Raw genomic sequence first — 26,250 nt, 5'->3', positions numbered from 1 at the left:
TATGCACGCATTCCGCCAATCCTCAGGCACCTCACCATGAATCATACATACATTAAATAACCTTACCAACCAGTCAACAATACAGTCACCCCCTTTTTTTAATAAATTCCACTGCAATACCATCCAAACCTGCTGCCTGCTGGCTTTCATCTTCTGCAAAGCTTTTACTACCTCTTCTCTGTTTACCAAATCATTTTCCCTAACCCTCTCACTTTGCACACCACCACGACCAAAGAACCCTATATCTGCCACTCTATCATCAAGCACATTCAACAAGCCTTCAGAATACTCACTCCATCTCCTTCTCACATCACCACTACTTGTTATCACCTCCCCATTTGCGCCCTTCACTGAAGTTCCCATTTGCTCCCTTGTCTTACGCACTTTATTTACCTCCTTCTAAAACATCTTATTCTCCCTAAAATTTAATGATACTCTCTCACCCCAACTCTCATTTGCCCTCTTTTTCACCTCTTGCACCTTTCTCTTGACCTCCTACCTTTTCTTTTATACATCTCCCTGTCATTTGCATTATTTCCCTGAAAAAATCGTCCAAATGCCTCTCTCTTCTCTTTCACTAATAATCTTACTTTTTCATCCCACCACTCACTACCCTTTCTAATCAACACACCTCCCATGCTTCTCATGCCACAAGCATCTTTTGTGCAAGCCATCACTGCTTCCCTAAATACATCCCATTCCTCCCCCACTCCCCTTACCTCCCAGAACTTTTGCCCCCACCCCCACCCTGTGACTCACTTCCGCTTCCATAGTTCCATCCGCTGACAAATTCACTACCAGATATCTAAAACACTTCACTTCCTCCAGTTTCACTCAAACTTACCTCCTAGTTGACTTGTCCCTCAACCCTACTGTACCTAATAACCTTGCTCTTATTCACATTTACTATCAGCTTTCTTCTTTTACACACTTTACCAAACTCAGTCACCAGCTTCTGCAGTTTCTCACCTGAATCAGCCACCAGCGCTGTATCATCAGCGAACAACAACTGACTCACTTCCCAAGCTCTCTCATCCACAACAGACTGCATACTTGCCCCCCCTTTCCAAAACTCTTGCATTCCCCTCCCTAACAGCCCCATCCGTAAACAAACAACCATGGAGACATCACACACCTCTGCCGCAAACATACATTCACTGAGAACCACTCACTTCCCTTTCTTCCTACACGTACACATGCCTTACATCCTCGATAAAAACTTTTCGCTGCTTCTAACAACTTGCCTCTTACGCCATATATTCTTAATACCTTCCACAAAGCATCTCTGTCAACTCTGTCATATGCTTTCTCCAGATCCATAAGTGCTACATACAAATCCATTTGCTTTTCTAAGTATTTCTCATACATTCTTCAAAGCAAACACCTGATCCACACATCCTCTACCACTTCTGAAACCACACTGCTCTTCCCCAATCTGATGCTCTGTACATGCCTTCACCCTCTCAATCAATACCCTCCAATATAATTTCCCAGGAATACTCAACAAACTTATACACCTCTGTAATTTGAGCAGTCACTTTTATGCCCTTTCCCTTTGTACAGTGGCGCTATGCCAGCATTCCGCCAATCCTCAGGCACCTCATCATGAATCATACATACATTGAATAACCTTACCGACCAGTCAACAATACAGTCACCCCCTTTTTTGATAAATTCCACTGCAATACCATCCAAACCCGCTGCCTTGCCAGCTTTCATCATCTGCAAAGCTTTTACTACCTCTTCTCTGTTTACCAAATCATTTTCCCTAACCCTCTCACTTTGCACACCACCACGACCAAAACACCTTATATCTGCCACTCTTTCATCAAACACATTCAACAAACCTTCAAAATACTCACTCCATCTCCTCCTCACATCACCACTACTTGTTATCACCTCCCCATTAGCCCCCTTCACTGAAGTTCCCATTTGTTCCCTTGTCTTACGCACTTTATTTACCTCCTTCCAAAACATCTTTTTGTTCTCTCTAAAATTTAATGATACTCTATCACCCCAACTCTCATTTGCCCTCTTTTTCACCTCTTGCACCTTTCTCTTGACCTCCTGCCTCTTTCTTTTATACATCTCCCTGTCATTTGCATTATTTCCTTGCAAAAATCGTCCAAATGCCACTCTCTTCTCTTTCACTAATAATCTTACTTCATCCCACCACTCACTACCCTTTCTAATCTGCCCACCTCCCACGCTTCTCATGCCACACAAGCATGTTTTGCACAAGCCATCACTGCTTCCCTAAATACATCTCATTCCTCCCCCGTTCCCCTTACGTCCTTTGTTCTCACCTTTAACCATTCTGTACTCGGTATCTCCTGGTACTTCCTCATACAAGTCTCCTTGTCAAGCTCACTTACTCTCACCACTCTTTTCACCCCAACATTCTCTCTTCTTTTCTGAAAACCTCCACAACAAATCTTCATCTTCGCCTCCACAAGATAATGATCAGACATCTCTCCAGTTGCACCTCTCAGCACATTGACATCCAAAAGTCTCTCTTTCGCACACCTATCAATTAAGACATAATCCAATAATGCTCTCTGGCCATCTTTCCTACTTACATGCATATACTTATGTATATCTCTCTTTTTAAACCAGGTATTCCCAACCACCAGTCCTTTTTCAGCACATAAATCTACAAACTCCTCACCATTTCCATTTACAACACTGAACACCCCATGTACACCAATTATAACCTCAACTGCCTCTTTACTCACCTTTGCATTCAAATCACCCACCACTATAACCCGGTCTTGTGCATCAAAACTACTAACACACTCACTCAGCTACTCCCAAAACACTTGCCTCTCATGATCTTTCTTCTCCTGCCCAGGTGCATATGCACCAATAATCACCCATCTCTCTCCATCTACTTTCAGTTTTACCCATATTAATCTAGAGTTTACTTTCTTCCACTCTATCACATACTCCCACCACTCCTGTTTCAGGAGTAGTGTTACTCCTTCCCTTGCTCTTGTCCTCTCACTAACCACTGACTTTACTCCCAAGACATTCCCAAACCACTCTTCCCCTTTACTCTTGAGCTTCGTTTCACTCAGAGCCAAAACATGCAGGTTCCTTTCCTCAAACATACTACCTATCTCTCCTTTTTTCTCATCTTGGTTACATCCACACACATTTAGACACCCCAATCTTAGCCTTCGAGGAGGATGAGCACTCCCCGCATGACTCCTTCTGTTTCTCCTTTTAGAAAGTTAAAATACAAGGAGGGGAGGGTTTCCGGCTCCCCGCTCCCATATATTTATTTATTTATTTTGCTTTGTCGCTGTCTCCCGCGTTAGCGAGGTAGCGCAAGGAAACAGACAAAAGAAATGGTCCAACCCACCCACATATGCATGTATAAACATACACGCCCACACACGCAAATATACATACCTATACATCTCAACCTATACATATATATACACACACAGACATACATATATACACATGAACATAATTCATACTGTCTGACTTTATTCATTCTCATCGCCACACCGCCACACATGAAATAACAACCCCCTCCCCCCTCGTGCGTGAGGTAGTGCTAGGAAAGGACAACAAAGGCCACATTCGTTCATATTCAGTCTCTAGCTGTCATGTGATAAAGCACCGAAACTACAGTTCCCTTTCCATATCCAGGCCCCACAGAACTTTCCATGGTTTACCCCAGATGCTTCACATGACCTGGTTCAATCCATTGACAGCACGTCGACCCCGGTATACCACATCGTTCCAGTTCACTCTATTCCTTGCACGCCTTTCACCCTTGTCTATGTTCAGGCCCCGATCACTCATTTCCCCCGCACACATTCTTCAAAGCAAATGCCTGATCCACCCATCTTTACCACTTCTGAAACTACACTGGTCTTCCCCAATCTGATGCTCTGTTCATGCCTTCACCCTCTCAGTTAATGTGTTCCCATATAGTTTCCCATGAATATTCAGCAAACTTATGCCTCTGTAGTTTGAACACTCCCATTTATCTGCTCTGTCTTTGTACAATGGGACTTTGCATGCATTCCACCAATCCTCAGGTACTTCACCATGATCCAGACATACATTGAATATCCTTCCCAACCAATCAACAACACAGTCATCCCCTTTTTTGATTGATTCCACAGCAATACCATCCTGCCGCCTTGCTGGATTTCACCTTCCTGAAAGCTTTCACTGCCTCTTCTCTGCTTACCAAAGCATTCTACCTTACCCTCTCACTTTGCTTACCACCCCGACCAAAACACCCTACATCTGCCACTCTAATATCAGACACATTCAGTAAACCTTCAAAATACTCAGTCTGTCTCCTCACTCCATCACTGTCTGTTATTACTTCCCCTCTTTCCCCCCTTCACCACTGTTCCCATTTGTTCTCTTGTCTTACACATGTTATTTATCTCCTTCCAAAGCATCTTTTTATTTTCCTTAAAGTTTAAAGATACCCTCTCACTCCAACTCTCATATGCCCTCTTTTTCAACCCTTGCACCTTTCTCTTGATCTCTTTCTGCTTTCTTTTCTCCATCTCCCATGCATTTGCATTTCTTCCTTGCAAGTATCGTCCAAACGTCTTTCCTCTTTCACTAACAACTTTACTCTTTCATGCCACCACTCAGTACCTTTTCTAATCTACCTATCTCCCACTTCTCTCATGCTACATGCACCTTTTGCACAAGCCGTCACTGCTTCCCTAAATACATCCCATTCCTCACCCACTCCCCTTACGTCATTTGCTCTCATCTTTTTACCATTCTACGCTCAATCTCTCCTGGTACTTCCTCACACAAGTGTCCTTTCCAAGCTCACTTACTCTCACCACTCTCTTCTTTTTGAAAACCTCTAAAAAATCTTCACTTTTGCCTCCACAAGATAGTGATCATACATCCCTCCAGCTGCACCTCTCAGCACATTAACATCCAAACTCCTCTCTTTGACACTCCTGTCAATTGACACTTAATCCAGTAATGCCTTTTGACCATTTCTCCTCGTCATCTATGTATACTTATATATATCTCCCTTTTTAAAGCAGGTATTCCTATTCAGCAATCTTTTATTCAACACACAATTCCACAGGCTCTTCAATCTCTCTTACTCACATACGTATACATATGTATATCTCTCTTTTTAAACCAGGTATTCCCAGTCACCAGTCTTTTTTCAGCACACAAAGTATCCACAAGCTCTTCACCATTTCCATTCACAACATTGAATACCCTATGTACACCAGTTATACCCTCAACTGCCATATTACTCACCTTAGCATTTAAATCACCCATCACTGAAACCTGGTCTTGTGCATCAAAGCTGCTGACACACTCACTCAGCTGCTCCCAAAACACTTGCCTTTCATGGTCTTTCTTCTCATGACCAGGTGCATAAGCATCAATAATCACCCATCTCTTGACATCCGCTTTCAGTTTTACCCACATTAATCTATAATTTACGTTTTTGCACTCATCATATACTCCCACTATTCCTGCTTCCAGAGTAGTGCTACACCTTCCTTATCCCTTATCTTCTCACCAACCCCTGACTTTACTCCCAGGACTTTCCCAACCACTCTTCCATTTTACCCTTGAGCTTTTTTCACTCAGAGCCAGAACATCTATTTTTCTTTCCTCAAACATACTACCTGTCTCTCCTTTCTTCTCACTTTGGTTACATCCACCCCAGTCTAAGCCTTCCAGGTGGATGAGATATCCTTGCTTGACTCCTTCTGTTTCTATTTTTAGAATTTGAGAAATGGGATGTATTTAGGGAAGCAATGTTGGCTTGTGCAAAAGATGCATGTGGCATGAGAAAGGTGGGAGGTGGCCAGATTAGAAAGGGTAGTGAGTGCGGGGATGAAGAATTTACGTAAAGTTGTTAATGAAAGAGAAAAGGGAGGCGTTTGAAGAATACTTGCAAGGAAGGAGTGCAAAAGACTGGGAGATGTATAAAAGAATGTGGCAGGAGGTCAAGAGAAAAGTACAAGGGTTTAAAAAGAGGGCAAATGAGAGTTGGGGTGAGAGAGTATCATTAAACTTTAGGGAGAATAGAAAGATGTTTTGGAAGGAGGTAAATAACGTGTGTAAGACAAGAGAACAAATGGGAACTTCAGTGAAGGGGGCAAGTGGGGAGATAATAATAGGTAATGATGAAGTGAGAAGGAGATGGAGTGAGTATTTTGAAGGTTTGTTGATTGTGTTTGATGATAGTGTGACACATATAAGGTGTTTTGGTTGGGGTCGAGTGCTAAGTGAGAGGGTCAGGGAGAATGGTTTGCTTAAGAGAGAAAAGGTAGTGAAAGCTTTGCAGAAGATGAAATCCGGCAAGGCAGCGGGTTTTGATGGTATTTTAGTAGACTTTATGAAAAGAGGGAGTGACTGTGTTGTTGATTAGTTGATAAGGGTATTCAATGTATGTATGGATCATGAAGTGCTCAAGGATTATCGGAATGCATGCATAGTGCCATTGTGCAAAGGCAAAGGGGATAAAGGTGAGTGTTCAAACTACAGAGGCATAAGTTTCTTGAGTATTCCTGGGAAATTTTATGGAAGGGTATTGATTAAGTGGGTGAAGGCTTTCACAGAGCATCAGATTCGGAAAGAGCAGTGTGGTTTCAGAAGTGGCAGAGGATGTATGGTTCAGGTGTTTGCTTTGAAGAATGTGTGAGAAATACTTAGAAAAACAGATGGATTTGTATGTAGCATTTAGGAATCTGGAGAAGGCATATGATTGGGTTGAAAGAGATGGTTTGTACAAGGTCTTAAGAGTATATGGTGTGGGAGGTAAGTTGCTAGAAGCAGTGAAAGGTTTTTACAAAGGATGTCAACTATGTGTACAAGTAGCAAGAGAGGAGAGTGATTGGTTCCCAGAGAATGTCAGTCTGCAGCTGGGGTGTGTGATGTCCCCATGGTTGTTTAATTTTTTTGGATGTGGTGGTTATGGAGGTAAATGCAAGAGTTTTGGAGAGAGGGGCAAGTATGCAGTTGTTTGGGGATGAGAGAGCCTGGAAGTGAGCCAGTAGTTGTTCTCCGATGATACAGCTCTAGTGGCTGATTCAAGTGAGAAACTGCAGAAGCTGGTGACTGAGTTTGGGAAAGTGCATGAAAGGAGAAAGTTGAGAGTAAACATGAAAAAGAGCAAGGTTATATTAGGTTCAGTAGGGTTGAGGGAGAAGTTAATAGGGATGTTAATTTGAATGGAGAATAATTTTAGGAAGTGAAGTGTTTTAGATATCTGGGAGTGGACTTAGCAGCAAATGGAGCCATCGAAGCAGAAGTGAGTCACAGGGTGGGTAGGGGGGTGAAGGCTCTAGGAGCGATGAAGAATGTGTGCAAGGAGAGTACATTATCTCTTATAGCAAAAATGGGTTTGCTTGAAAGAATAGATAGTTCCAACAATGTTATATGGTTGCAAGGCATGGGCTATAGATAGGTTTGTGTGGAGGAGGGTGGATGTGTCGGAAATGAAATGCATGAGGATAACATGTAGTGTGAGGTGGTTTGATTGAGTAAGTAATGTAAGGCTAAGAGAGATGTTTGGAAATAAAAAGAGTATGGTTAAGAGAGTAGAATAGGGTGTGTTGAAATGGTTTGGACATGGAGAGATTGAGTGAGGAAAGATTGACATAAAGGATATATGTGTCAGAGGTGGGGGAAACAAGGAGAAGTGGAAGACCAGATTGGAGGTGGAAGTGAAAAAGATTTTGAGTGATTGGGGCCTGAACATACAGGAAGGTGAGAGGTTTGCAAGGAATAAAGTTATTTGGAATGATGTGGTATACCGAGGTCGATGTGCTGTCAGTGGAGTGAACTAGGGCATGTGAAGCGTTTTGGGTAAACCATGGAAAGGTCTGTGGGCCCTGGATGTGGCTAGGGAGCGGTGGTTTCGGTGCATTACACATAACATCTAGAAACTGAGTGTGAATGAATGTGGCCTATTTGCATGTGTTCCTGGTGCTGTCTTGCTGAAGCGGGGAATAGTGATGCTCTTTTCCTTTGGGGCAGGGTAGCGTCAGGAGTGGATGAAGGCAAGCATGAATGTGTATGTGTGTATGATGTCTGCCTATATGTATGTATATGTGCGAGTTTATGTATATGTATGTATATATGAGTAGATGGGCCATTTTTTGTCTGTTTCCTGGTGCTACCTCGCTGATGCGGGAAACAGCAGTTATGTATAATAATAATAATGATTTTCTTTTTATTATTATTCTTTGTCACTGTCTCCTATGTTAGCAAGGTAGCACAAGGAAACAGATGAAAGAATGGCCCAACCCACCCGCATACACGTGTATATACATAAATGCCCACACATGCACATATACATACCTTTACATTTCAACGTATATATATACATACCTTTACATTTCAACGTATATATACATATACATACACAGACATGTACATATATACACATGTACATATCCATACTTCCTGCCTTCATTCATTCCCGTCGCCACCCCACCACACATGAGACAGCACCCCCCCACCCCTTGCATGTGTGAGGTAGCACTAAGAAAAGACAAAAAAGGCCACATTCACTCACACTCAGTCTCTAGCCGTCATGTGTAATGCACCGAAACCACAGCTCCCTTTCCACATTCAGGCCCAAAAAACTTTCTTGGGTTACCCCAAATGCTTCACATGCCTTATTTCAATCCATTAACAGCATGTCCACCCCGTATACCACATCATTCCAATTTACTCTATTCCTTGCACACCTTTCACTCTCCTCTATGCTCAGGCCCCGATCGCTCAAAATCTTTTTCAGTCCATCCTTCCACCTCCAGTTTGGTCTCCCACTTCTCCTCGTTTCCTCTACCTCTGACACATGTATTCTCTTTGTCAATCTTTCCTCACTCATTCTCTCCATGTGACAAAACCATTTTGACACACCCTCTTCAGGTCTCTCAACCACACTCTTTTTATTACCAAACATCTCTCTTACCCTTTCATTACTTACTCGATCAAACCACCTCACACCACATATTGTCCTCAAACATCTCATTTCCAGCACATCCACTGTCCTCCGCACAACCCTATCTGTAGCCCATGACTTGCAAGCATATAACATTGTTGGAACCACTATTCCTTCAAACATACCCATTTTAGTTCTCTGAGATAACATTCTCACCTCCACACATTTTAGAATGCTCCCAGAACCTTCGCCCCCTTCCCCCACCCTGTGACTCACTTCCGCTTCTGTGGTTCCATCCGCTGCTAAATCCACTCCCAGATATCTAAACCCTTCACTTTCTCCAGTTTTTCTCCATTCAAACTTATCTCCCAATTAACTTGTCCCTCAATCCTACTTAACCTAATAACCTTGCTCTTATTGACATTTACTCTCAGCTTTCTTTTTTTCACACACTTTACCAAACTAAGTCACCAACTTTTGCAGTTTCTCACCTGAATCAGCTACCATTGCTGTATCATCAGCAAACAACAACTGACTCACTTCCCAAGCCCTCTCATCCACAACAGACTGCATACTTGCCCCTCTCTCCAAAACTCTTGCATTCACCTACCTAACCATCCCATCCATAAACAAATGTTATTATTTTATGTAATAGAAAAATGGCTTAATCTTTTGTGAAAGGGCATAGGATGTTGAACAGGTCTTTAGTATGGATATGGCTAAAGTAATAATCTGTAAGGGAAAGAAGGCCATGTAGTCAGAAAGAAGCTATATCCATGACATTTATGGTTTTAACGTCCTTAAGTAACTAGGATTGGCTGTGCTCCTGACTGATATGCACTGGGCTTCATTTAAACAAGGACTTTTGAAAATTTGTTTTAGTTTTACTTTTGGCTAGTCCGGATTTATGTGTTGTAATATGATGAAATTGTTTAACTGATATGCAGTGCTATGGTAGTTATATTTATAGGTATTTGATGATGTGAATACAAGTATTTCTTCAAGGCCTGTGTATTTTGGTGCTTATTTACTATTTGTTGAATACTTGAATTTACTTGTTTATTTACTTGCAGTCCAAAATTCAAGAAAATGCCAGATTACAATCTGAATTAGCGGAAATTGAGACAACATTCACAAGGCGTTTCTCAGAATTTGAAACTCACTTGGAAGTAGCCAAGAGAGAAGCACAGAAATACAAAGAAATGCTTGAACTTCGAGAAAAATCAGCAAATGTAAGTTGCTTTTGTGTGAGAAAGTTGTTATTAATGAGAATATTCTTTCATGTTATCCCTACTCCATTGTAGGCTTTATGTGATGAGGTGTTTTGAATTAACTTAGTAAACTTCTTGGGACAGCAATGTCCTCAGCAAGAATGGCTTGTTTTGCTCAACTTCTTTGTACTACTAGTAATGGTCCAGTTTTACACAGAGGAGATGGTACCTTCTAACCCTTTTGACTGTGGGAGTAACCTTTTGCCTTTTGGGTTGGGAGTGCAGCTGTAGAATTTGATATATTTTTGGAATGCTTCTAGCATTTTGAAAATGAGAATGGTATTTTATTTTCAAGAGGATTTGACTTTTTATCTGTTGTGTCTTATTACTCAAAAATGTTTTGTAGAATTTAGAAGTAAAGCCTAGTTTTTCCAGGAAACTGTAGATCATTTGGAAAGCGAGAGGGTGCGGCAAGAGGTTGTGGCCCAGCAGAGGGAGGTAGAGCTACGGGCACTTAAGGAACAAATCAGCAGACTTCAGGAGAAGCTTTCTAATACCACCAAAAACTTTGACAGTAGCACTGAGTTACCACAGCATGAAAGCCAGCACACTACGTTGACTTCTCATCACACCATTAAGAAACGTAAGTTTCTATCATTTTAGCATAAGAAATTTCTGTGCAGCAGATGTAGAAGCAGTGAAGCAGTAATTATTAGTCATAATGCCAAAGTTTAAGCAATTTTAGACTTTTGAAGGGCAGATGTAGTTGAATGCTGGGTAGCTGTTGGAGGAATGTAAGAAAATTGCACCACCATTCCTGTATTGAGTACAGCATATATTAAAATATTTTTTTATCTTATTTGGCCTGCCTTGGGAGGAATTGTGATATTGCTGGTGTTTGTATTGTCATATGTTTGTCATGTGTAGCTGTAGCTCATGAATATGAATTTCATTTGAAGAAAATACTTGGAATCAGTGCACTTACATTTTTGGAGCATGAAGGAAAATGAAATTGCCCATACGCTTATCATTTTCTATTTATTACTGCAAAAGTGAGCCAGGAGCATTACAATATGTGTATTCAGTGATAAAAGATTGTATGAATAATTTACCACCTGATTGTGCAGTAAACTAAAAATCATTAATGATCATTGTTATGAGGTAGCTATTGTCTTGTTGTCATAATCCTTTAAGAGATACCATTAACCTGCTTGGAGTCTTATGTGCTAAACACCAATGTAATGCCCCTCTCCAAGTTTGCAAAGGTTCCTCGGAAGTGCACTTCTGAGCTAAAGCATGAAGATTAGTTAGGTTATCTTTGATGCATTATTCATGCTCATGTAATTATCTAGGTTGTTTGCACCTTAACAGTAGATGTATAGGGGCCTTGAAGCATCCTTTGCATGAGCTGACCAGTTTTGATGAAGATGTAGCCTTGCCTTATTTTCCAGATGACTTGGAAAGGAACCACAGTCAATGATTTTTGAAAATGCCAGTGTTGAGGAACTCATGAATTAGCTTTCTGCATAGCAGAGTTCATTTTCATGTAGGCCCAGTAGCAGAAAGCATACTCCACCCAGCATTGCTGGTTAGTACCCCAGTAGGGTGACATGTTGTAGAGGTCAGTTGGTGAGTTTGTAAAATTCAGCTTTACTATGCAAGTCTGTATGCAAGGATTGATTTAACCCTCTCACTGTAGATGGTACGTATATGGTATCTCATTTTTTTCCATACACTGCTGATACAGAACATACAGGGATTCCCACTTTCAAAATATGCCATAGGAGGTCTTGGAAGGTAAACATAATTTTAATGTTCTATGCTCCCATACATCAAATCAGTTATTTAACCCTTCTGTATCTTAGTTATTCTCACGATATTGGAAAGAGCAGTATAGTGCAACAGTATTACACTGTCACAACAGTGGAGGAAAATCCATGGACTTTTTATGGATAATATTGCATTGATATCATGCAAAATTGATATTCATAAATTTATACATGCTAACTCAGACATCAATACCTATTTTTGTATTGGTGTAATAGTAATAAGAGAAATGCAATAGTGTACTCATATATGTGGTGATAATGACTTTATGCTAGCTAATGTAATGCATGTCTTGATGCATCATAGCACTGGTATAAATAGTTGCATCCAAATGAGTTTTGTGCTTCTTTTAATCTAGAATACATTCTCTATTCACTTTTTGTAATCAGAGATAAGTACTCTGTTCACTACCACAGTTAACTTATGATATGAGAAATACTTAGTTTTTAGTTTCCAGAACAACCACACAGAATATGGGTTCTGGGTAATAAGCCTGATGTACGGATAGGGTTAAAGCAGCCTAACAAAGTTATTTGTAAACATATGTAACTTGCAGGCTACTGTGGCATGTTACTAGCCAATGATAGTCTCTTTTCACTAACATGAAGGTATGAGAAGAGAATGGCAAGCATCAGATAAGTCACAGTGATTACAAGCCCATTTCCACTAGATACTGGTATTATATGTGTGATTTGTACTTTGAGGTTTAAGGTGCACTTAAAAGTTTTAAGATGTTACAGAAGTAATAATTGATAAATGGCATCTCCCATACTGGATTACCCTTGCACTTTTGGCTTCCGGCTAGTCTCTCATGACCAAATGAGGCTAGACACAAAGTTAACATTTTGCACTTATCTTTCATGCTGTTCTAGACTTTTAAACTTCTGACATAGAGCACATTTATTTTGCCAGTTGGGTGTGAATCAGAAGCCTCACCCTACCAGGATAGAACATCAGAATACTGAGATATGCATATGTGATTTATAGATGTTGCTTGTTTTATAAATCAACAGAATGGAGATGCATAGAACTCTAGCTTTCTGCTGGGAAATGTCTAGTGATTTACAATACCCTTTGAATTCAGCTGTTAACAGACTACCGAGACCCAATGTAGATGACATGAATTCTGTCTTTGCTTATATGCATCTGTTTCAGTTAATTTATAGCAATTGCTTTGCTTTGCACTAAAGCTTATAAGCAGTAAATGACTTCCATCACTGATTATACTTGGCAACATTTGAATATGTAATAACTAGATGAGCACTCTTTGTCCTTTATGTGTATACATCTTGGTTTGTAGTAGTACCTCTGATAGTTTGTTTTCGAAAGTAAGGTTCAAGTTAACCCTCTGTAGTGTTGTTGTTAATGGCTTTTGTGTGTAAGCATGGGTTTTTGGTGCTATTACCCATTTGTAATTTCATATTTTTACTGTATTTGAAGAGTATTCTACATATGTGGGGCCCCATCTCCTGAAGTTTATCAAGTTGCTCTTTGAATATTTGTAGATTGTTGGCATTTACTGTTCATCAACAGCAAAACATTGTTTCTCTTCAGGGTCAGTTTGTCCGACAAGTTATGAGAGAATTTATATGATCTACAAGCTGGAGACCCTCCCCTCCTTGTATTTTAACTTTCTAAAAGGGGAAACAGAAGAAGGAGTCATGCGGGGAGTGCTCATCCTCCTCGAAGGCTCAGATTGGGGGTGTCTAAATGTGTGTGGATGTAACCAAGATGAGAAAAAAGGAGAGATAGGTAGTATGTTTGAGGAAAGGAACCTGGATGTTTAGGCTCTGAGTGAAACGAAGCTCAAGGATAAAGGGGAAGAGTGGTTTGGGAATGTCTTGGGAGTAAAGTCAGGGGTTAGTGAGGGGACAAGAGAAAGGGAAGGAGTAGCACTACTACTGAAACAGGAGTGGTGGGAGTATTTGATAGAGTGTAAGAAAGTAATCTCTAGATTGATATGGGTAAAACTGAAAGTGGATGGAGGGAGGTGGGTGATTATTGGTGCATATGCACCTGGGCATGAGAAGAAAGATCATGAGAGGCAAGTGTTTTGGGAGCAGCTGAGTGAGTGTGTTAGTAGTTTTGATGCACGAGACCAGGTTATAGTGATGTGTGATTTGAATGCAAAGGTGAGAAATGTGGCAGTTGAGGGAATAATTGGTGTACATGGGGTGTTCAGTGTTGTAAATGGAAATGGTGAAGAGCTTGTAGATTTATGTGCTGAAAAAGGACTGGTGATTGGGAATACCTGGTTCAAAAAGAGAGATATACGTAAGTATATGTATGTAAGTAGGAGAGATGGCCAGAGAGCGTTATTGGATTACATGTTAATTGATAGTCGCACGAAAGAGAGACTTTTAGATGTTAATGTGCTGAGAGGTGCAACTGGAGGGATGTCTGATCATTATCTTGTGGAGGCGAAGGTGAAGATTTGTAGAGGTTTTCAGAAAAGAAGAGAGAATGTTGGGGTGAAGAGAGTGGTGAGAGTAAGTGAGCTTGGGAAGGACTTGTGTGAGGAAGTACCAGGAGAGACTAAGTACTGAATGGAAAAGGGTGAGAACAAAGGAGGTAAGGGGAGTGAGGGAGGAATGGGATGTATTTAGGGAAGCAGTGATGGCTTGCGCACAAGATGCTTGTGGCATGAGAAGCGTGGTAGGTGGGCAGATTAGAAAGGTTAGTAAGTGGTGGGATGAAAAAGTAAGATCGTTAGTGAAAGAGAAGAGAGAGGCACTTGGACGATTTTTGCAGGGAAATAATGCAAATGAGTGGGAGATGTATAAAAGAAAGAGGCAGGAGGTCAAGAGAAAGGTGCAAGAGGTGAAAAAGAGGGCAATGAGAACAAAGGCAAAGGGGATAAAAGTGAGTGCTCAAATTACAGAGGTATAAGTTTGTTGAGTATTTCTGGGAAATTATATGGGAGGGTATTGATTGAGAGGGTGAAGGCATGTACAGAGCATCAGATTGGGTAAGAGCAGTGTGGTTTCAGAAGTGGTAGAGGCTGTGTGGATCAGGTGTTTGCTTTGAAGAATGTATGCGAGAAATACTTAGAAAAGCAAATGTAGCTTTTATGGATCTGGAGAAGGCATAAGATAGAGTTGATAGAGATGCTTTGTGAAAGGTATTAAGAATATATGGTGTGGGAGGCAAGTTGTTAGAAGCAGTGAAAAGTTTTTATCGAGGATGTAAGGCATGTGTACGTGTAGGAAGAGAGGAAAGTGATTGGTTCTCAGTGAATGTTAGTTTGTGGCAGGGTTGTGTGATGTTTCCATGGTTGTTTAATTTGTTTATGGATGGGGTTGTTAGAGAGGTGAATGCAAGAGTTTTGGAAAGAGGGGCAAGTATGAAGTCTGTTGTGGATGTGAGACCTTGGGAAGTGAGTCAGTTGTTGTTCGCTGATGATACAGCGCTGGTGGCTGATTCATGTGAGAAACTGCAGAAGCTGGTGACTGGGTTTGGTAAAGTGTGTGAAAGAATAAAGCTGAGAGTAAATGTGAATAAGAGCAAGGTTATTAGGTACAGTAGGGTTGAGGGACAAGTCTATTGGGAGGTAAGTTTGAATGAAGAAAAACTGGAGGAAATGAAGTGTTTTAGATATCTGGGAGTGGATTTGGTAGCGGATGGAACCATGGAAGCAGATGTGAATCATGGGGTGGGGTAGGGGGCGAAACTTCTGGGAGGGTTGAAGAATGTGTGGAAGTCGAAAACATTATCTCGGAAAGCAAAAATGGGAATGTTTGAAGGAATAGTGGTTCCAACAATGTTATATGGTTGTGAGGCGTGGGCTATAGATAGAGTTGTGCACAGGAGGGTGGATGTGCTGGAAATGAGATGTTTAAGGACAGTATGTGGTGTGAGGTGGTTTGATCGAGTAAGTAATAGTAGGGTAAGACAGATGTGTGGTGAGAAAAAGAGTGTGGTTGAGGGAACAGAAGACGGTGTTTTGAAATGGTTTGGTCACATGGAGAGAATGAGTGAGGAAAGATTGACCAAGAGGATATATGTATCAGAGGTGGAGGGAACGAGGAGAAGTGGGAGACCAAATTGGAGGTGGAAAGATGGAGTGAAAAAGATTTTGAGTGATTGGGGCCTGAACATGCAGGAGGGTGAAAGGCATGCAAGGATAGAGTGAATTGGAACGATGTGGTATATCGGGGTCGACGTGCTGTCAATGGATTGAACCAGGGCATGTGAAGTGTCTGCGGTAAACCATGGAAAGTTCTGTGAGGCCTGGATGTAGAAAGGGAGCTGTGGTTTCAGTGCCTTAATACATGACAGCTAGAGACTAAGTGTGAACGAATGTCCCCTTTGTTGTCTTTTCCTAGCGCTACCTCGCACACATGAAGGGGAAGGGGTTTTTATTTCATGTGTGGCGAGGTGGCAATGGGAATGAATAAGGGCACACTATGAATTATGTACATGTGTATATATGTATATGTCTGTGTGTATATATATGTATATGTTGAGATGTATAGGTATGTGTATTTGCGTGTGTGGACGTGTATGTATATACATGTGTATGTGGGTTGGTTGGGCCATTCTTTCATCTGTTTCCTTGCGCTACCTCGCTAGCACGGGAGACAGCGAATAAAGCAAAATGAAATAGAAATAAATAAGAACAAGCTTTAGAGGCCCCTAACCCCATACCATCTGGTGAGGTTAATGCTTCACCCTTCATTAACCTCTCATTCAATGGCAGTGGCTTTAGCTCATCCCTGGTATGTTCCCTTCCAGTCAGCTATCACTGCTGCCAGCATTCAGGTTGCACAGCCAGGCCACTACATAATTCTCCAGATCTCCAAGCCTGGCATATATATTTGTACTTTCTGTCTTTATCACATACCCTCCTGGCAGGGACCATGAAATTGTGATGGGTGTATGGTCTTGAATTTTTTAATTTGGTTGGTGGTTTTTTCTCTTGATGTCATGGAATGGTCCTAGTCACCTGATAACTTGGATTCGTAACAACTTGACAACTTTTGAAATTACCAAGCACAAGTAGTCTCTGATTTGGCTAGGGTGTAGAATGTAAATGGTAAATATTTGTTTTTCTTTCATACTATTCGCCATTTCCCGTGTTAGCGAGGTAACGTTAAGAACAGAGGACTGGGCCTTTGAGGGAATATCCTCACCAGCTTTGTTGATCTCACAAAGTCATTTTGTAATTTAGAGAAATACAGTAATTTAAGTAATGATGAAATTAAAATCTGTAAGGGTTTAGTGTATGCCAGTTTGTCAAAACCAGTGGAACCTAATTGCCCTAAAAGATTTATAAAAGCTATTAACACCTTAAAAGAAGACAAGGATATATTATACATATTACTAAAGCAGATAAGGCTAACGCTGTTGTGATTTTAGACAAAAGTAACTATTTATCTAAAATGAATGATGACATTTTAATGATGACACAACATATTCTAAACTTAGTAAAAATCTCTTAGAAGCAGTTAATTCCCATTTCAATAAAGAAATGAAGTTGTTGAAAGGTAATAGTTCTCTTACTAAAAGTTTTTCATCTTTGTCCCCTTCATTGCCATATATGTATGGACTTATCAAAATACATAAACAGAATTTTCCAACAAGACCTATAGTGAGTTCAGTAGGCTTCATCACATATAAATTGTCAAAATGGTTAGTTTCTTTATTAAAACCTTTAGTGGGTAAGGTATCAAATTCTAATATCATGAACAATGTAGATTTAGTCAACAAGCTAAACAATATCATTGTTAATTTTGATTTCAAACTAGTTAGTTTTGATATTTCCTCACTTTTCACTAAAGTTCCAGTTGATGACCTTTTAGAATATTTATTTGATGCCTTGGATGATATTCATTTACCTGTTTCAAAATCTGTTTTCATTGAACTGATAAGATTGTGTATAAAAGACTGTGTATTTCAATTCAATGGAGATTATTATGCTCAAAAATTTGGTATGGCAATGAGTAACCCTCTTTCACCTGTACTAAGTAATCTTTATATGGAATTTTTTTATACAAAATTACTAAAGGATATCTTACCTTCTAATGCAATTTGGTTTAGGTATTTAGATGATGTTCTTTGTGTTTGGCCAACAAATGAAAATTTACAAATATTTCTCCCCTGACTTAACAATTTAGTACCTTCCATCAAATTTACTGTAGAAAATGAAAATAATGGTATGTTACCACTTTTAGATTGCATGATCCATAGGCAAGGAAACAAGTTTAAGTTTAGCATATACAGAAAACCTACCAATGTATGCTCATATATCCATTATTACTCATCTCAACATGACAGAGTTAAATTATCATCATTTCAATCTATGTTCCTTAGTGCATTACGTATTTGCAGTCCAGAGTTTATTGATGAAGAGTTTGAGAAGATATATTCTATTGGATCTAAGTTAAAGTACCCTAGATCTTTCATTGATAAATCCCTTAAGTTAGCAAAGAAATCATTTTATAGAGTTGAGCCCAAACCTCCCATTGACACCAGGAATCTTTTAGTTCTCCCTTTTAATAATAATTTCACTTTGCTTCCCATGTTGCTTAAATCCTTTAATGTAAATGTTGCCTTAAGTAACAATAATACTATAAAGAATATCTTAATCAGGAATTTACCAGAAAATTCCTGTGGATGCATCTATAAAGTGCCATGTGGAAATTGTGATAAATTTTATGTTGGTCAGACTGGTAAGGATCTTTCTGTTAGACATAAGCAAGATGAATATAGTATAAGAATGGGACAAGAATCAAATTCCTTATTTAATCATGTTAAAAACTATGATCATTATATTGATTGGAGTAATGCCATATCAGTTATTAACTCTAACTCTATTACCACGAGAAATATCGTTGAATCTTCTATCATTAAATACACAAAGAATTATAATCTTAATATTAGTAATGGTCTATACAAATTAGATAACTTTATTATTGATAAGATTTGTAAAATGATATGTTTATGAATGCTTGTATGATTTGGACAATCGTATGTTTACCAAATGGCGTCCTAGCTTCGTCTCTTCGATGTATATCAACTGACTTATATTTCTCTCTTGTGTCTCCCCTGATGATGTGATTATTATACGAAAGTGCACTTAGGAACTTATCGTGTTTCATTTTCCCCGTGGACTCATAGGAATATCTTGGGATTAAAGTCGGGTTAGTGAAAAGACAAAAGCAAGGGAAGGAGTAGCACTGCTCCTAAAACAGGAGTGGTGGGAGTATGTGAGTGTAAGAAAGTAAACTCTAGATTGATACAGGTAAAACTGAAAGCAGATGGAGAGAGATGGGTGATTATTGGTGCATATGCACCTGAGCATGAGAAGGAAGATCATGAGAGGCAAGTGTTTTGGGAGTAGCTGAGGGAGTGTGTTGGTAGTTTTGATGCACAAGACCAGGTTATAGTGATGGGTGATTTTGAATGCAAAGGTGAATAGTGTGGCACTTGAGGGAATAATTGGTGTAAACAGGGTGTTCAGTGGTGTAAATGGAAATGGTGAAGAGCTTGTAGATTTATGTGCTGAAAAAGGACTGGTGATTGGGAATACCTGGTTTAAAAAGAGAGGTATTCATAAGTGTACGCATGTAAGTAGGAGAGATGGCCAGAGAGCATTATTCGATTACGTGTTAAATGATAGGCACACAAAAGACAGACTTTTGGATGTTAATGTGCTGAGAAGTGCAACTGGAGGGATGTCTGATCATTATCTTGTGGAGGCGATGGTGAAGACTTGTAGAGGTTTTCAGAAAAGAAGAGAGAATGTTGGGGTGAAGAGAGTGATGAGAGTAAGTGAGCTTGAGAAGGAGACCTGTGTGAGGAAGTACCAGGAGAGACTGAGTACAGAATGGAAAAAGGTGAGAACAAAGGAGGTAAGGGGAGTGGGGGAGGAATGGGATGTATTTAGGGGTGCAGTGATGGCTTGCGCAAGGGATGCTTGTGCCATGAGAGGCGTGGGAGGTGGGCAGATTAGAAATGGTAGTGAGTGGTGGGATGAAGAAGTAAGATTATTAGTGAGAGAGAAGAGAGAGGCATTTGGATGATTTTTGCAGGGAAATAATGCAAATGAGTGGGAGATGTATAAATGAAAGAGGCAGGAGGTCAAGAGAAAGGTGCAAGAGGTGAAAAAGAGGGCAAATGAGAGTTGGAGTGATAGAGTATCATTGAATTTTAGGGAGAATAAAAAGATGTTTGGGAAAGTGATGAATAAAGTGCGTATGACAAGGGAACAGATGGGAACATCAGTGAAGGGGGCTAATGGGGAGGTGATAACAAGTAGTGGTGATTTGAGAAGGAGATGGAGTGAGTATTTTGAAGGTTTGTTGAATGTTTGATGATAGAGTGTCAGGTATAGGGTGTTTTGGTCAAGGTGGTGTGCAAAGTGAGAGGGTTAGGGAGAATGGTTTGGTAAACAGAAAAGAGGTAGTAAAAGCTTTGCAAAAGATGAAAGATGAAAGCAAGGCAACGGGTTTGGATGGTATTGCAGTGGAATTTTTTTTATAAAAGGGGGCAACTGTATCGTTGACTGGTTGGTAAAGTTATTTAATGTATATATGACTCATGGTGAGGTGCCTGAGGATTGGCGGAATGCTTGCATAGAAGGGGAAAGGGGATAAAAGTTAGTGCTCAAATTACAGAGGTATACGTTTGTTGAGTATTTTTCGGAAATTATATGGGAGGGTATTGATTAAGAGGGTGAAGGCATGTGCAGAGCATCAGATTGGGGAAGAGCAGTGTGGTTTCAGAAGTGGTAGAGGATGTGTGGATCAGGTGCTTGCTTTGAAGAGTGTATGTGAGAAATACTTAGAAAAGCAAATGGATTTGTATGTAGCATTTATGGATCTGGAGAACGCATATGATAGATTTGATAGAGATGCTCTGTGGAAGGTTATTTTTTTTTTTTTTCATTATACTTTGTTGCTGTCTCCCGCGTTTGGAAGGTATGAAGAATATATGGTGTGGGAGGCAAGTTGTTAGAAGCAGTGAAAAGTTTTTATCAAGGATGTAAGGCATGTTTACGTGTAGGAAGAGAGGAAAGTGATTGGTTCTCAGTGAATGTAGGTTTGCGGCAAGGGTGCGTGATGTCTCCATGGTTGTTTAATTTGTTTATGGATGGGTGTTGTTAGGGAGGTGAATGCAAGAGTTTTGGAAAGAGGAGCAAATATGCAGTCTGTTGTGGGTGAGAGAGCTTGGGAAGTGAGTCGGTTGTTGTTTACTGATGATACAGCGCTGGTGGCTGATTCATGTGAGAAACTGCAGAAGCTGGTGACTGAGTTTGGTAAAGTGTGTGAAAGAAGAAAGCTGAGAGTAAATGTGAAAAAGAGCAAGGTTATTAGGTACAGTAGGGTTGAGGGACAAGTTAATTGGGAGGTAAGTTTGAATGGAGAAAAAACTGGAGGAAGTGAAGTGTTTTAGATATCTGGGAGTGGATTTAGCAGCGGATGGAACCATGGAATCGGAAGTGAATTCGGTTATGGGAGGGGGTGAAAGTTCTGGGAGCGTTGAAGAGTGTGTGGAAGTCGAGAACGTTATCTCGGAAATCAAAAATGGGTATGTTTGAAGGAATATTAGTTCCAACAGTGTTATGTGGTTGCAAGGTGTGGGCTATAGATAGAGTTGTGCGCAGGAGGGTGGATGTGTTGGAAATGAGATGTTTGAGGACAGTGTGTAGTGTGAGGTGGTTTGATTGAGTAAGTAATGAAAGGGGAGGAAAGATGTGTGGTGAGAAAAAGAGTGTGGTTAAGAGAACAGAAGAGGGTGTTTTGAAATGCTTTGGTTACATGGAGAGAATGAGTGAGGAAAAATTGACCAAGAGGATATATGTGTCAGAGGTGGAGGGAACGAGGAGAAGTGGGAGACCAAATTGGAGGTGAAGAGATGGAGTGAAAAAGATTTTGAGTGATTGGGCCTGCTTCCTTAAATATATCCCATTCCTCCACCACTCCCTTTACGTCATTTTCTCTCACCATTTTCCACTCTGCACTGAATCTCTCCTGGTACTTTCTCACACAAGTCTCCTTTCCAAGCTCACTTACCCTCACCACTCTCTTCACCCCAACATTCTCTCTTCTTTTCTGAAAACCTCTACATATCTTCACATTCTGTCTCCACAGATAATGATCAGACATCCCTCCAGTTGCCCCTCTCAGCACATTAACATCCAAAAGTCTCTCTTTCATGCGGCTATCAATTAACACGTAATCCAATAATGCTGTCTGGCTATTTCTCCTACTTACATACATATACTTATGTATATCTTTCTTTTTATACCAGGTATTCCCAATCACCATTCCTTTTTCAGCACAAATATGCAAGCTCTTCACCATTTCCATTTACAACACTGAACACCCCATGTACACCAATCATACCCTCAACTGCCACATTACTCACCTTTTTTTGCATTCGAATCACCCATCTTTATAACCCAATCTTATGCATCAAAACTGCTAATGCACTCACTCAGCTGCTCCCAAAACACTTGCCTCTTGTGATCTTTCTTCTCATGCCCAGGTGCATAGGCAACAATAATCACCCATCTCTCTCCATCCACATTCAGTTTTACCCATATCAATCTAGAGTTTACTTTCTTACATTCTATCACATACTCCCAAAACTCTTGCTTCAGGAGTAGTGCTACTCCTTCCTTTGCTCATGTTCTCCCACCAACCCCTGACTTTACTCCCAAAACATTCCCAAACCACTCTTCCCCTTTACCCTTGAGCTTCATTTCACTCAGAACCAAGACATCCAGGTTCCTTTCCTCAAACATACTACTTATCTCTCCTTTTTTCTCATTTTGGTTGCATCCACACACATTTAGACACCCCAATCTGAGCCTTCAAGGAGGATGCTCACTCCCCTCATGACTCCTTCTGTTTCCCCATTTAGAAAGTTAAGATTCAAGGAGGGGAGGTTTTCTAGTCCCCCACTCCCATACCCTTAAGTCTCCTTGTATGACATGTGGGGGAATGCATGGGAAGTATTCTTTCTCCTCTATCCCCAGGGAGAGAGGGGTAAGTATGCAGTCTGTTGTGGATGAGAGGGTTTGGGAAGTGGGTAAGTTGATGTTCGCTGATGATACAGCGCTGGTGGCTCACTCGGGTGAGAAACTGCAGAAGTTGGTGACTGAGTTTGGTTAAGTGTGTGAAAGAAGAAAGATGAGCAAATTGAATAAGAGCAAGATTATTAGGTTTAGTAGGGTTGAAGGACAAATAAATTGGGAGGTAAGTTTGAATGGAGAAAAACTGGAGGAAGTGTTTTAGATATTTAGGAGTGGATTTGGTAGTGGATGGAACCATGGAAGTGGAAGTGAGCCACAGGGTTGGGGAGGGGGAAAGGTTCTGGGAGTGTTGAAGAATGTGTGGAAGGTGAAAACTTTATCTCGGAGAGCAAAAATGGGTATGTTTGAAGGAATAGTGGTTCCAACATTGTTATATGGTTGTGAGGTATGGGCTATAGATAGGGTTGTGTGGAGAAGGGTGGATGTGTTGGAAACCACACTGCTCTTCCCCAATCTGATGCTCTGTACATGCCTTCACCCTCTCAATCAATACCCTCCCATATAATTTAGCAGGAATACTCAACAAACTTATACCTCTGTAATTTGAGCACTCACTCTTATCCCCTTTGCCTTTGTACAATGGCACTATGCACGCATTCCGCCAATCCTCAGGCACCTCACCATGAGTCATACATACATTAAATAACCTTACCAACCAGTCAACAATACAGTCACCCCCTTTTTTAATAAATTCCACTGCAATACCATCCAAACCTGCTGCCTTGCCGGCTTTCATCTTCCGCAAAGCTTTCACTACCTCTTCTCTGTTTACCAAATCATTTTCCCTAACCCTCTCACTTTGCACACCACCTCGACCAAAACACCCTATATCTGCCACTCTATCATCAAACACATTCAACAAACCTTCAAAATACTCACTCCATCTCCTTCTCACATCACCACTACTTGTTATCACCTCCCCACTTGCGCCCTTCACCGAAGTTCCCATTTGCTCCCTTGTCTTACGCACTTTATTTACCTCCTTCCAGAACATCTTTTTATTCTCCCTAAAATTTAATGATACTCTCTCACCCCAACTCTCATTTGCCCTTTTTTTCACCTCTTGCACCTTTCTCTTGACCTCCTGTCTCTTTCTTTTATACATCTCCCACTCAATTGCATTTTTTCCCTGCAAAAATCGTCCAAATGCCTCTCTCTTCTCTTTCACTAATACTCTTACTTCTTCATCCCACCACTCACTACCCTTTCTAATCAACCCACCTCCCACTCTTCCCATGCCACAAGCATCTTTTGCGCAATCCATCACTGATTCCCTAAATACATCCCATTCCTCCCCCACTCCCCTTACTTCCATTGTTCTCACCTTTTTCCATTCTGTACTCAGTCTCTCCTGGTACTTCCTCACACAGATGCGTGGTAATAAAAAGAGTGTGGTTGAGAGAGCAGAAGAGGGTGTATTATTGAAATGTTTCAGGTTTGGTCACATGGAGAGAATGAGTGAGGAAAGATTGACAAATAGGATATGTGTCAGAGGTGGAAGGAACGAGAAGTGGGAGACCAAATTGGAGGTGGGAGGATGGAGTGAAAAAGATTTTAAGCAACTGGGGCCTGAACATGCAGGAGGGTGAAAGGTGTGCATGGAATTGAGTGAATTGGAAAGATGTGGTATGCCAGGTGTTGATGTGCTGTCAATGGACTGAACCAGGGCATGTGAAGCGCCTGGGGTAAACCATGGAAAGTTTTGTGGGGCCTGCATGTTCAGGCCCCGATCGCTCAAAATCTTTTTCACTCCATCCTTCCACCTCCAATTTGGTCTCCCACTTCTCATTCCCTCCACCTCTGTCACATATATCCTTTTTGTCAATATTTCCTCACTCATTCTCTCCATGTGACCAAAACATTTCAATACATCCTCTTCTGCTCTTTTTATAATCAAACATCTCTCTCTTACCCTTCCATTACTTACTTGATCAAACCACCTCACACCACATATTGTCCTCAGACATCTCATTTTCAACACATCCACCGTCCTCTGCACAACCCAATCTATAGTCCATACCTCACAACCATATAACATTGTTGGAACACTATTCCTTCAAACATACCCATATTTGCTTTTCAAGATAATGTTCTCGCCTTCCACACATTTTTCAACGCTCCTAGAACTTTCGCCCCTTCCCCACCCTGTGACTCACTTCCGCTTCCATGATTCCATCCAGTGCCAAATCCACTCACAGATATCTAAAACACTTCACTTCCTCCAGTTTTTCTCCATTCAAATTTACCTCCCAATTGACTTGTCCTCAACCCTACTGTACGTAATAGCCTTGCTCTTATTCACATTTACTCTCAGCTTTCTTCTCTCACACACTTTACCAAACTTAGTCACCAGCTTCTGCAGTTTCTCACCTGAATCAGCCACCAATGCTGTATCATCAGCAAACAATAAATGACTTGCTTCCCAAATCCTTTCATCCTCAACAGAATGCATACTTGCCCCTCTTTCCAAGACTCTTGCATTCACCTCCCTAACAACCCCATCCATAAACAAATTAAACAACCATGGAGACATCATGCATCCCTGCCTCAAACCAACATTCACTGAGAACCAATCACTTTCCTCTCTTCCTAAACTTACACATGCCTTACATCCTCGATAAAAACTTTTCATTTCTTCCAGAAACTTGCCTCCCACACCATATATTCTTAATACCTTTCACAGCGCATCTCGATCAACTCTTATCATATGCCTTCTCCAAATCCATAAATGCTACATACAAATCCATTTGCTTTTCTAAGTATTTCTCGCGTGCATTTTTCAAAGTAAACACCTGATCCACACGTCCTCTACCACTTCTGAAACCACACTGTTCTTCCCTAATCTGATATTCTGTACACTCCATGACCCTCTCGATCAATACCCTCCCATATAATTTCCCAGGAATACTCAACAAACTTATACTTCTGTAATCTGAACGCTCAACTTTATCCCCTTTGCCTTTGTACAATGGCACTATGCATGCATTCTGCCAATCCTCAGGCTTTTCACCATGAGCCATACATACATTAAATATCCTTACCATCCAGTCAACAATACAGTCACCCCTTTTTTACTAATTTCCACTGCAGTACTATCCAAACCCGCCACCTTGCCGACTTTCATCTGCTACAGAGCTTTCACTACCTCTTCTCTGTTTACCAAATCATTCTTTCTAACCCTCTCACTTTGCACACCACCTCGAACAAAACACAATATATCTGCCACTTTATCATCAAACACATTTAACAAT

General features: G+C 40.7%; 1 protein-coding gene across 3 annotated transcripts in view; it reads left to right on the top strand.

Moving 5' to 3' along the window:
- The window catches only part of LOC139751400 (protein phosphatase 1 regulatory subunit 21), a 321,946-nt gene that overhangs the window by 85,237 nt on the left and 210,459 nt on the right, over positions 1-26,250 (top strand). For all 3 annotated transcript variants that reach the window (XM_071666786.1, XM_071666784.1, XM_071666785.1), the window contains exons 5-6: positions 9,994-10,152; positions 10,567-10,774. In XM_071666786.1, the coding sequence (XP_071522887.1) occupies positions 9,994-10,152; positions 10,567-10,774 (367 nt within the window). The remainder of the gene's footprint in view (positions 1-9,993; positions 10,153-10,566; positions 10,775-26,250) is intronic.

Source organism: Panulirus ornatus, chromosome 11 (assembly GCF_036320965.1).
Source record: "Panulirus ornatus isolate Po-2019 chromosome 11, ASM3632096v1, whole genome shotgun sequence".
In the NCBI taxonomy this organism is placed as follows: Eukaryota; Metazoa; Arthropoda; class Malacostraca; order Decapoda; family Palinuridae; genus Panulirus; species Panulirus ornatus.
The sequence above is the reverse complement of the archived record's forward strand: the minus strand, read 5'-3'. Positions and strand labels throughout refer to the sequence as shown.